The sequence below is a fragment of the Corvus hawaiiensis genome, chromosome 5, assembly GCF_020740725.1.
Source record: "Corvus hawaiiensis isolate bCorHaw1 chromosome 5, bCorHaw1.pri.cur, whole genome shotgun sequence".
NCBI lineage: Eukaryota > Metazoa > Chordata > Aves > Passeriformes > Corvidae > Corvus > Corvus hawaiiensis.
Window position 1 is genome coordinate 71,144,457 of NC_063217.1, and position 13,106 is coordinate 71,157,562.

The 13,106-nt window shown below is 38.7% G+C and overlaps 1 protein-coding gene across 2 annotated transcripts in view; it reads left to right on the plus strand.

Moving 5' to 3' along the window:
- The window catches only part of TRPC3 (transient receptor potential cation channel subfamily C member 3), a 35,024-nt gene that overhangs the window by 11,371 nt on the left and 10,547 nt on the right, over positions 1–13,106 (plus strand). For both annotated transcript variants that reach the window (XM_048304134.1, XM_048304133.1), the window contains exons 3-4: positions 6,888–7,073; positions 11,576–11,740. In XM_048304134.1, the coding sequence (XP_048160091.1) occupies positions 6,888–7,073; positions 11,576–11,740 (351 nt within the window). The remainder of the gene's footprint in view (positions 1–6,887; positions 7,074–11,575; positions 11,741–13,106) is intronic.

Genomic DNA, 13,106 nt, shown 5'->3' on the forward strand with positions numbered 1-13,106 from the left:
ATTAATTGAATACTTCCTCGATGAATTTATTCAGGGAAAAATGTCAGATTTTTCTTTTTCCTCGGATGAAAAGGTACCCTGCCACCAAAAGCTAAATTAGGGCAAGCTGCTTTGTGTTTTTGTTAGGCAAGGATGTAGATGATTAGAACTGCATAGAAAAATTACAGTGGAAATAGAAATCCATGGGAGACTCCCATCTCACAGGTACTAATACCATGCATACAAATTGCATCGGAAAAAAATGTAGCTTGAAATTTTGGAGAAGAAGAGGTGAAGTTCTTTGATTGGGCTTCTCATTTCAAACCAGAACTTAAAAAAATTATTTCAGTTTTTAAAATGGTAATTCCCTGCTATTTTGGGATGCCTAAAACCCTGAGAAATTCACTGTTTTAACAGATTTCAGTATTATTGGATAGCACTTACATTGCTACTAACCTTGCCAGGTATATCAGATGATTCAGTTTTGGCACCTACAGTAAAAATTGTTCCTGACTCCTTGCTGGCATGGAAATTCCAGCTTGTCATCAATGTCAAACCATTCCAGTGAAATAATTACTCTCCTCATTGATGTCCCATCTCTTTTTTTTCCTTCTGTTTCTATCAAGCCTGGTAGGAGAGCTGAGTGTTTTCCTGGACTCCCTCCCGTCCATAACTGTCTTTTCAGTGCTTTCTTTCCTATAGATGTGTCATCTGAATGTGTTTGGCTGATAACTTGTGTGCTTTGTCACATCCCAGAGGAGAAGGGTTCTAATCCAGCATTTGCATTCCTGCAGACTTCTGCTGCACTCTCCTCTAGGATCATCACTGGAAATGTTCAAGTATTCCACTGAAATTCAGTCTGTAGCACAGCACTGAGCAGAATTGTTTCAGGGTGAAGAAAAATGGGGAAAATACTTCATCTGTCTCACAACAAAAAAAATGGACAAATCTGTTTAAATCATGATTTGTTCTCAGTATCCGTGGAATATTAAGGCCCACAATGTTTCCTGTGCATGCTCTGCTTCCAGGATGCAGAGCACTCCTACAGAATATACTGTTCTGTATGGTTTTCCCACAGAGAAAGAACATAGGTTGAACCTGTTTAAAAACACCTGAGGGCCAAGTTTCCTGGTAAATGCTTGTTAAATTGATCTTAATGTCCATTGCATATACAAAGTCCAGTCTGCACCTCTCGCTTATCATTTACACTAAGAAATTCTAATGCACAAACCAGGGTTTGCACAAGCAAATTAGAAATGTGGGAATGTGACTTAGGACATTCATTCATTACAGTCAGTTCCTCAAGAAAACCTGGTTAATTACGCTAGTTAAAAACTTGGTTAATGATTTTTAGGGTTTTGGTTTATTTTTCTTTTAGAAGTAAGGAGAAAGGATTCAAAGAAATCACAGAACCTTGATTTTTCTTGGAAGATGCAAGACACATAGCCAAAAAAAGTACTGAAAATTAATAAAAATAGATGAAGAAACTGGAGCCCTAAAGACCATTTCACTGTACTCCTTTCATCTTCAAGCTTCCTTACTTCCACTTGTGAAATCCTTGTTTCAACCTGCTGTTTGTTCTTTTACTCTTCTTCATCTATTTCATTTATTTCTTCTTGACACTTTTACTCCTTTTTGATCTTTTCATCCTCTTGTATTCTTCTATTCAATTCTCTCATGGCCAGGGCAGGGAGTACAGTATTTCTCTTACTTTACTTGTAATTCTAGTCCCCCTAGTCTCCTAATTCCAGGGATTGCCTGCAGGACTTCAGATGACATCAGAAATTTCAGTTTGATCTCAGCCAAGACTGCTACCAAATTGTAAAAACTGGAACTGTATCTTAGTGTAAATAAGTGACCATTACAAGAGTTGGAGAATTATCTTTTCCTGTCCAGTAGCACCACAAAATACTTTGCAATACAAATATTCCCAATTTTTGTGTTTTCCTGTTCTCCTATTTTTAGCAGATCCTGACCCACTGCGGCTACTCTGGGTTCCTAAAGTTAATTGATATTCACCCTCCTCCCTGAGAACTTTAGGGCTGTAACTGCCTAGGGAAGGGAGGATTTCTGGCAGTCAGAACAGCCGATGGAACTTTCCTTTGGAGTCACCATAGGAAGAGAGAGGACAAGGTAGCTAAAAAGCCCCGTGATTATCTCTTTACACCAGCTTTCAACTAAATACTGGCCTGTGTAATCAAGCTCAGTTCTCCCAGCTGAAATTGCACTGGTAAGGATCAAAAAGGTTGTGTTCTTGCTTTCTATAGGATAAATCCCTGTTCCCAGTTTTGCTGAAAGCTCCTACTAAACCAACGGAAGATGTGGACGTGCATCTAAAAGCGGAATCTGTCAGTGTTCCAAGTAAATTTACATAGTGTTATCTCAGCTGAACTAACAAAGAATGTTCAAGCTTAATCTAGGTTTAGGCTCAGCTTTTGAAAGGAGAGGGCCCAGATCCATAATCATTAGTGCAATTATGTGCTTGATTTGCATATACAGTTACATGTGCACACTCACCATGTATGTGATTTCAAAGTGGCCATCTACCAGGTAATACTCCAGATAAATTTCTAATCCAGTATTACGAGTGTGAACTACTTATGCATTTGGGAGCACTCGTGAACTGCTTACAGGAGTGTGGCTCCTGTAGCAGAACACAGATCCCTGCATTTTGTTGGACTGCATGTGACTGCTCAGTATAAATTTCCTTTGCAGTGGTTCCTTTACAAATCCTGTGTGAAATCAGCCAAAGGTTTTCTGTTCATGTGCTTCGTTCTTTGCACACAGACCAGTACGTTCTTTGTAAAGATTCTAGATGAATTCACAAGGCAGTGCTTGACATTATGAGTGAGAACAGAACACACACAGTTGGGCAGGCTGAGATCCAGCTGTTGATGTGTGCCAGAGTCCTCCGAAACTGCTTGTGAGACACAGCTTTGCAATTCCGGTCATCATTGGTTGCCCTGTATGTGTTGGAGTCAGCTGCCGAACCTGGGAAACGCGGGGTGTAGGCTGATATTTTTTTGATGTTACAAAGATGTTTGTGCAACTGTTAGTGGTGATCTGGTGGCTTCATTTGTATATTCTCAGGAGTGAGCAGAGGTGATTTGGATGACTGGGACCACGGATTGAGATTTCTGATATTCACACAACACCCTAGAGGTAGAAGGTTGTTTGAGAATCGGGTAGTGTTTGTCTGTTTAATTCTGTAAAGCAATCAAATAGACTGGGATAAATTTGATTTGCTAATACGTAGGTAAATAAAGACCTGGAGAGGGAAATCTGACAAGTTTTCCTGCTGTAAGATTCAAAGCCAGAGTGGGATTTTAAGAATGCACATACTGGTTTTCCGTTCTCATAACAGCATCTGTGAGTAATGTAGGCTGTATTTAATCCTTAAATTTGACAGAATAAAACCTCATCCATTATATCATTAATCTTACCTAGCAATAAGCATAACTTTTATAAGCAAGTGGTGTATCTACCAATGAAGAAACATGTTATTCATGTTCTTACTGTTATTCTACTGTAATTAGACGAAATCTGGGTAACTCCTGTGTAGTAGGGAAACATGCAATGCGTGGAAATAACTCTTGTTATTTCCTATTAGAAATCCACTGTTTCTTCTTCTATTTCCTTACAATTAGCAAAAGAGTGAGAAAACACTTGTAATTGAAGCCTCTCCCTGCAACTGGACAGCCCATGTTCATTAATAAAAGGACAAAATTTGGGTTGTGTTATGTCATAAACCACTTGAATAATACAAAACCATCTAAACTAAACTTTATTAAACCTTAATAAGATACTACTTTTGACTGTAGGTTAGATATGAATAATAGTAAAACAAATACTTCCCTTTTTTTCTTGTTAAAGTTAAAAGTGCCTGCAAATTCAGGGGAGAAAGAATGTAGTTTCTCTTTTAGTTACGCTGTGTTATTACTGAAGTCACTGCAGTAAGTGTATCCTCCTATGCACTTTGAATAGCATATTTACAGCTACTTTAAATTGTTAGTGAAAAGTTGATGATCAGTCTTATTCCTGTTGAATTAATGTTAAGCTGTGCCTGATGATTAGCATGGTTTTTGCTCAGCCATCTCCTTTAGTAAATACTTCCTTTAGCTGTAGTGAAGTGTGCAAGCAACTCTTGCTTGAAATGGGATCTTGAGGAAGAGTGTTCGAGCTCTCACCGATATGTAAGAATTCTGTTGTGGAAACAACAACATAGGACTTGAGTAAACTGAAGGCATGGTATTGTTTTTAGCTTTATTAGATTGTCTTCAGTCACTCCTTTGTTTTCAGTGAATAAAATCCCCATCTTCTTTTTACATTGTCTTACCTCTGTGTTTTGCTTAATATTCTCCATAACCTGAATTCTAGCAGTTTATACTTACAGTTTTGGCCTCTGTGATGAAGCTCTTTCTTGACTAGGCTGTCATGAAAGACTGTTCCTCTTTGTTGTTTTGTTGTTTTGTTTTGGGGTTTTTTTTGACTGCTGCTATTCTAGCCACCATCCTGGAGTCTTCCTTTGCAAGATTTTTATTTTTGTAGTGTCTGAGATCTAATCACATTTCGCTTAAAAGCTTTATCTGCATTCAGACCTCCATGCTTGCAAGTATATTTCACTCCCTTGATTAACTTTTTAATGAGACTTTGCCTTTTTTCAAAGTCCTAAATCTTGGTCATACATAAGCTTGCTTATCCCTTCACTGAATTTAACCATGCATCCCAGTATTACTTTTATAATTGGCTCTTCTGTCCTGTTCTTGGTTACCAAAAACAAATCTAAAGTAACCTTACATCCTGTTGGTTCACTGACAACTGAATTAATTTGTCCTCTATGACCAAAGGAAGTAACAGGATCCTGTTTAAGGTCTATGATTGGGACTGATTGTTTCCAAGTCTGTATCTGGGATGTTAGTCTTGTGTAATAACACAACTTCTAGTAGTATTTATTTGTCTCCAGTACTATTTCATTTTGATTCATATCTGAATCTGACCTATGGGATTGATGGCTGATTCTTGCACTTACCCGATGCAGCCTCTTTTCCCATCATTTCCCAAAATAGTTTGAAACTACTGAGAGCACATTAGTTTCTCTGTCCCATTATATAGATGCTAAGTTGAAAATTTAGCAAAACTACCAGTACAAGGAGGTAAAATTACTTAGGAAAGGAGGAAGAAGTGAGGCTTTCAGAAAAAAAAAAAAAAGATATTAAATGAGAAAATTATGAGAGCAGAGGCAGTAAGGAAGCATTTTTGAGAAGACAGGCATCTCTGAGGGAAAATCTGTAACCTCAAAAAGTGATTTTGAAAAGGCAGTGTCTGTAAATGAACAGTAAACCACACAAAAATGGAGAGTCAGAGGGCTCAATTTAATGTTTTGGTGGCCTGGTGAGGAGGGAAAAAAGTGTAGAAAAGCTGTGGAGTAATTGAAAATGGTGGCTGTGCTGTTTCTAGATGGGCACTGAAGGTAAAATTGGCAGATTCAGTCAAGTTTCCTCCTCCAGCTATAGCCTCATGTGAGGAAATCAGAGGCCACATCTCAGATATGAAATCTCAGATCTAGAAATCTGTCTGAGAGGACATGGATACAAAACTGAAGACCAAGGTATCTGCTGAAGCAGAGATCGAGGTAAGAGTTTATAGGTAATGTCACAGAGGTGGTGGGAGACATTTACAAGTATAAACAAAAGTACAAGCAAAATTTCAGACATTCATACTTTACAAAGTTAGCTAAAAATTCTGAAATGTAGCCACAAATGTTTTGTCAGAGGAGGAAGGAGATTACAGAGTTGCAAATATTTGATGTTGACGTATATTGAGCAACTGAGATGTTTAAAGGTAGCACCTCAAAGATAGGACATAAACTGTGTTGAGTGTTGAAGGGTTGAAGGAGGCTGAGGAAAGCTAGAAAGAGTCAAGACTAGTTCTGAAAAGAGTCTGACTTGGAGGAAGGAGATGTTTTTAATAACAAAAAACCAAGTGGTTGCTTTGTGTGCTTTCAGAAGGTAACACCAGCAGAGCTGTTGATTTCAGCAATAATGGAAGGGAAAGCTTGATGGAGTGAGAGCAAACATGAAGGAGATAAAAGTAATAGTCATAAACAGAATGGTTTCTGAGAGATACAGATGGAAACGAAGGGCAGGAAGGGAAAGGTGGACAGAGCTCTTACATAAAAGGATCCAGGTTTTCAGAAGTGTGTCTCTGTTAGTTCAGCAGTGTTATCAGTGGAAAGGTCTCTTAGAGATGACCCAGGAGCCTGATATCTTTGAACTGGCCTTTCAAGAAGCTGGTTCCTGTGTTAACTTACGGGAAATTTGGGGTATTTTTGCACACAACGTTGGTGTCCAAATTTGTCCTGCAGTTACATTGGTAACCCACTGTACCAATTGTTGGGTGTGAGAAGTTCCAAGGATAAGTGGGAAGCAGAGGGTAGAAAAGGAAAAAGAGGGAAATGTATTTGGTATACATCAGAGTAATGAGTAATTAGCCACTTTAGCAGTGTAGAAAGAGCTGAAATATATTTGTAGCCTGGGAGGCAATTATTTCATTAGTTATCTGCAAAGTTTTTACAAGAGTGAGGTTACTTTTTGATAGTGCTGGTCCTGCTTTGTTTGTGCAATTCTTATATTTTCAGCTGCCCCTTGTTGCCCATCCAGGTTGTTTTCATCCCACTACTATGTCATGTTCCCATGCTCTGTTAAACAGCTGCTGTTAGGTGTTCACCTTGTGTCAGAGAATGAACGATTCCGCTGTACAAGAATTCTGTAATGTCTGATACGCTCCTAATTTAACACAGTAAAAATTAAACACTTCATTTTTAGCAACTTATACGGGTCCTTTTTCCCTCACCATTGACCCTCAAGCACGTTTTTCACGGGCCATTTTCTGTACCCCTTCTGTTCCAGAATGACTATCGCAAGCTGTCCATGCAGTGCAAGGACTTCGTGGTTGGTGTCCTGGATCTGTGCCGGGACTCAGAAGAAGTGGAGGCCATTCTGAACGGGGATTTGAATGCGGAGCCGGTGGAAGCGCAGAGACACCGAGCGTCACTGAGCCGTGTGAAGCTGGCCATTAAGTATGAAGTCAAAAAGGTAACTCCTCACAGCTCTCAGACGCTGTGGTGGGAGGGCAGTGCCACCTCCTCCTTCTGCAGGTGTTGTGAACCTGTGGTCAGATGCACAACTGAGACATGGTGTGAGTAATCAAGACTTTCTCGCAAGGCAGAAGGGGACTATGAAGGAGTTTAGTTTAATCTACTTCCCACTGCTGAGAAGTGGCAGGAGATTTTAATGACATAAATCAGATGTGCTAGAAGGCTTTGCACAGTTGGTCAGATCCTTCTCCTGATTAACCCAAAAGGTATTTCAGTGGAGCCAGATTTTCACTCAGTGACACTCGGGCTGCGTCTCCCTGTCAGCCAATGTCATAATACCTAATCCAAAGAGAAGGCTGTGTTGGTGAAAGTGTTGGTTTCAACCCATAAGTAGCTCATCTGCAACTGTGTGTCATAGTGAGAAATTCCACATGATTTACTGTGGTTGTTCCTTTAAAAAATATTTTATAACTCAGCCCTGGAAATGTGTGGAATATACCTGTGGCTGCTTGATCAATTCATTTCAGTTCTTCATCTTTGTAGCTGTGTTTATTGGTGTTTTGGCAAGTATTTTCAGTGGATGCCTCTCTCGAATTAGTTTGTATTTTGTGAATTAATGTTAAGCGTTGAAAAACAGAGCTGTGCATCACATATTTGACATAAATACATATTCTTTAGTTGCAGTTTTTATTGTATTGCTGTGTTGTTCTCTTCAAGATCCCACACTAGCCTAGCACACAAAATAGTTAATACTGTGTCCTGTTGTGAAAGGAGCCAGGAAATACAGCAGTGCCTATGTATTACTTACAGCTACCTATTTACGTGATTAGTATCACTTCCATTCCTTACAACCATTGTAGTTTCATCATCTCCACAAGAAGCCTTGTGTCTCTCAGAATAAATAACCCTGTGTTCTGTGGCCACCTCTTGAGCCAATCTGCCATATAAAACGAATTGTAAGCACCCTGCCAGAACAACTGAGGATTGCTGGTGTTTATGATGGCCCCAAAAGATTGATCACAAAAATTGTAAACACAGATCCTAAGCAGCAAATCATCATTTCCAGTAGAGAACTGGTCTACAACAGATAAATGCATATTAATTACAAAAAAATCAAGGTAAATATATACAGGCGTTAAATTAATTAAAAAGAATGGAACAGGGGGAAGAAATCGAAGTGCATAAGCATGCTGTAGTGTCTAAATATCATATACATTCTTTATGCTATTGCAGTTTAATGTGTACCAAAACTTTGTTGAGACTCATGACTCAGCTTTCATGCTGAAGGCTGTGGTTTTCTTTTATGAGTTTGTTGTCACTGGTGAAATTCACTGCTGAGCAAAGGGCCACACAGATCTGTTAAGAATAACAGAAATCTAAATAGCGCAAAAAAAGAAGAGAGAATTCCTCATAGCAAACTTCTTCTCTTCTCTTGCAAGAGAGAAACTCAGAGTGCTGGCTCCAGTTCATGACAGACACAGTTCAGAACCTACAAGAGTAATGATCTTGTTGGGAGGAAATAGATGGTGCAGAGTTGTTACCATATTCATACATGTGCATTTCCCTGTAAGTGGCCATTACACAGGGCATGGCAAGGATGGAAATGTTTCTGCCATGGTGGTCCTTCGATGCTGGGATTTGCTCTGTCAGACCTGTGACAGATTCTAGTGATATCCTGACTGGAACAGATTCAGATGTGGGAACTCCACATAGGGTTATTTCAACGCTCTAACTATAGGAAGCAGACAAGGATGTGGCCTATTTCCTTAGCTTTCCATATTCCTAGCTGTGCTTCCAGGTCAGGTCCATCAAGGTCAGTTCCCTGTGTAGTCAGTGCAGTCAAACAGAGCTGCAGGTCCATGAAATAGTTAATGAGCTGTATGCCCTTTCCAGAGGAAGGAGAGGCAGGAAAAAACATATGACAAGTACCAAATGTGTTCAGAACTTCACTGCTAGGGAAAGGGAGTTTTTAATTCTATTAGTAAAGAAAGTCTTGCACTTAATGCCCTGGGTACTGCACCGAAGTGGAGCCCATCTTTTAAGCATGATGTGCTTTTGAAGCTGAGGTTCAGACTGAAACTGCAGCCCCAATAGTGAAAGACTAAGGGAACTAAGGAAAAAAACCAAAACATAAAGAAGGAATTAGTCTTGCTCTGTATGCTGAGTTGCTGCTGTAGTAGTGCTTTTAGTTTTGTGTCTCAACTCTGACTTTTAGATTGCCAACAAAATTCCAGAGAAGAGCCAACATTGGGCCAACTAATGTGCAGTTCTTGCTGAGACAAAAATCAGGATGGAATTTCCAAGTGAAATCAATAAGAGCTGGAATAAAATCACAGGAGTTAATTTTCAAACCCTGAAGTTTTGAATAGATAGATAAGAAAGAAGATGCAAAATTCTCTTTGTATGTTTTGTGCTTGTGTATCAGAGTGTGCCAGGATCTGTTCTTGCTCCATCTAAACCCAGCCATTATGATGGAAGAAATAAATAACATAATCACTCTGAGTCATACAGAAAAATATTTACATACTGATGACTTGGTTCACAGTCATGAAACTGAAAACATCAGAAGTGTTACTGTCAATTATGCTTGGAAAAGCAGCTACATTAAAATTGACATGTTTTTTCTTTTAGTGACCAGATACTGTTCTCATGCATTTTTGTTTGCTTGAGTTAGGACTGGAGCTGAAAGTATTAGATACGTGTGATAATAAATTCAACATATGTAATGAGAAGTAAGAAGCTGCATGGAAAACAGAATGAGAGGAGAATTGCAGGAAGAACAAGGTTGTAGGATGATGTGAGCAGTAGGTAAAATGTGATGTGAACTTACTGTCCTTAGGGGAGATGAAGCTGCAGGCAAATACAGGTAATGCAGACACACACCCAGCAGGGGTGGGCAATATGTTAAAGTTGCTGAAAATAAAACCAACACAATCATAAGTTGAAGTATTTCAGTAAAGACTGAGAGAGGAGGGATGAATTTCAGAGCTTTTATGGATGAGAAGTGACACAACTTGCTCCAAGGGCTTGGAAGTGGTGCACATTGTGCAGTTGCCAGCAGTTAAATATGTTGCTGAGATCCTCTCAAGAGCCTTTAGACTCACTGCCAGAGAAGAACTTGCCCATAACCCTGGGCATCTTATTCACTAAATCTTCCCTTTTTTTTTTTTTTTTTTAAATTATAGCAGATTTCCTCTTAGTGTCAGATCAAAATGTTGATAGACATGGGGAATAAACCAGCACAGAGCTCTGGATGAGGTGCCACAGGGCCCGTGGGCTGATTCCCAGCCCTGGGTAAACTTCCTTAAAGTTCCTTTACTGTTTCTTCCCATTCCCTGTGGTAACAGAAGGAATGATGCGGGTGTTTCTTCTCTCCTCTTCCCTACAGTTTTAAGCCTGATTTTAAAAATGTCTTTGTAATTTGAAATAATTATTTACTTTCCTGCCTTTGTCCACAGTTAATCTGCTGTGGGATTTGTCCCTTTGATGTCCTGAGTTGACAATGAAATTTATCTTAGCAAAAGAAGAGGCTGGGGGCATATGTCAGAATGCACAAACACACAAAAACCCAATCTCCTCTTCTCAAATGGGCCAGGCTGGCAGTTTTTATGGTGCATAAGCTTCAAAGATGACAGCCTAATAAAAAGAACAGAAGCAGTTTGAGTCAACATTAAGTTCTTAAAAGACTTTTTTACAACCTCTTTATTTATTTCTCTTGGCCACTCCACTTTATGTACAAACTGCATTAATATGTGAACTAACTGTTAATGCATCACACACCAAAATGCTTAGGGACTTTAATTTTACAGCAAAGTAGATTAAAGTATGAAGATTTTCTCCCTTTCTAAATTTCATGCAGCAGTTTCAGGTTGCTCTTCTTGAGAGGCTTAAGGTTCCCTGTTTTCATTGCCAATGATTTGATTTTATTTAAGAAGTCTGTCCTGCTGTACTACTCTATGCACTTTTTAATGAGATTTGGAATATTAATAGAGTTTTGCAAGAAAGCCCTGGCAAACCACAGTATATGTAGTACATAATGATCTCTGCAGAGTACAAGGGATAATAAAATGGGTATCCAAGGTTTACAGTATTTTTATTCTTTTCTCCAGAGCATAACCAACTGATATCACATCTCTCTCTTAAACCAACCCAAATTATCAGTTATCAGATTTATTTTCAAATCCATTTTTGTGAAACACCTAGCCTTCTTTATTCTGATTCACTAGTTACTGACAAGTGTATTACCAGATTTCTTCAAACTGCTGTGAAAACCAGACTCTTCATCCTTGCACTTAACTGGTGTCCCACATGCTCTTGTGATGTGGCAGTTTCTTCTTTATTTATTAACCTTTGTTTTAAAGGAAATGAGAAAAAACCATGGTTCTTAAACATCTAGTGTTACTTTAGACCCTAAGGTGATCACAATTGTGTATGTAGCAGTTATACAACTTTTCTTATTAATGACAGCATGTCTTGGTTTTCTTTCTTTTTTCTTTGCAGTTTGTGGCCCATCCAAACTGTCAGCAACAGCTACTGACAATCTGGTATGAAAATCTCTCAGGATTACGGGAGCAGACCATTGCTATCAAGTGTCTGGTTGTGCTGGTTGTGGCATTGGGCCTTCCCTTTCTAGCCATTGGTTATTGGATTGCACCATGTAGCAGGGTACTGAATTTTATAAATTATGTGTCTTGTGCTGTTCTGGGAGCTGCTTTTCCTTTTCTGGTGGTCAACATGCAATTTCTGCTGCTTCCAAATTGTAACTAATTAATGATATTTTTAGCAATCTCTAATCTTGGGCCAAAAGATGCTATGGGGGTTTTTTTTATTTGCACTGTAAAGAGGGGACCACGATGATGAAGTATGAATATAAATTAGCATTAAGCTGAAGGAAAGAAAAATAACCTTCTCTGAGAGTTTTTTTCTTTTTGAAATTTCCCTAGGTTGTGCTCACCTCACAGTCTCTGCTGTGCAATTTATTTGTATTAGTAACATGGATTTTTTGAAAGTCACCACTCAGATTCTTTATTGAGTCTCCTCTGGTGGCATCTTCAGGTCTCATGCTGTTCCCATATAAACCATTAGCAGAACATCTGTTAACTTTACTGATGCGGAACTTAATTTTAAGTAAAGTATTTGTTATCCCAGCCCTAGGAGGTCTGTTTGCCAGCTGAACCACAGAACAGAAATTAAATTAAATGCATCATTCCAACCATGTAGTGGGGTATATTTGTAAAAGAGCATAGCTGTAAACCCTTACCTTCTTAAAAATACGTGAAAGTGTAAGGGTGCTTTTACCTTTCCTGATGATCTCACAAGGAAAGGAACAGCAGTGTCTTTGAAATCCTGATAGTCTGTAGCAAGTGAATTGTTTGCAAATCAGGTGTATTGATAGATCTTTGGTAAATCAGATGAAGGAAGATTTCTTTGTTGCATTAGCATTTTAAAAAAATTTAAGTACATTTACTCTTGTGCTGAATGTGGTATTTCAATTTTATTTCCTTAACGAGTGTAAAGCAAGGAAATGTGAGGGGTTTTTATATTTCATTATTTTAGTTCATCTCAGAGAGGATAAGGTTTTTCTCATTTCCTACACATTTGAAGGGAACCTGGTCTTTCCTCTGGGTTAAATGTTTATTTACTTTAAAGATAAAGCTTTATGAAAATAGTGTAACTGTTACTCTCATCCTCTGAAATGTCACTTTCCATTAATATCTTTAGTAAATATATTCCTCACAGTTCCATATAATAGGAACATATTAATATATTTTTAACTGGTGTCTAATATGGAAAAGTGACATTTGTGTTTGAGCTCTAATTCCCAGTAGCAGAAACATCTGATGTTTTTCCTCAGTGCTCATATCAAATAAAAGTGCTATACATTCAGGTCAGTTGTTGGATACTGCAATTACAAAATGCTTTCTAAAGGTCAGGAGCAGGAAGGGAAGGCAAACCTGAGATTGTTTGCCCAGGTAGTAAATGCAGTTTAATGTGAGCTGGTCTGCTTAGTTCTTAGTAGCTGACCCAAATT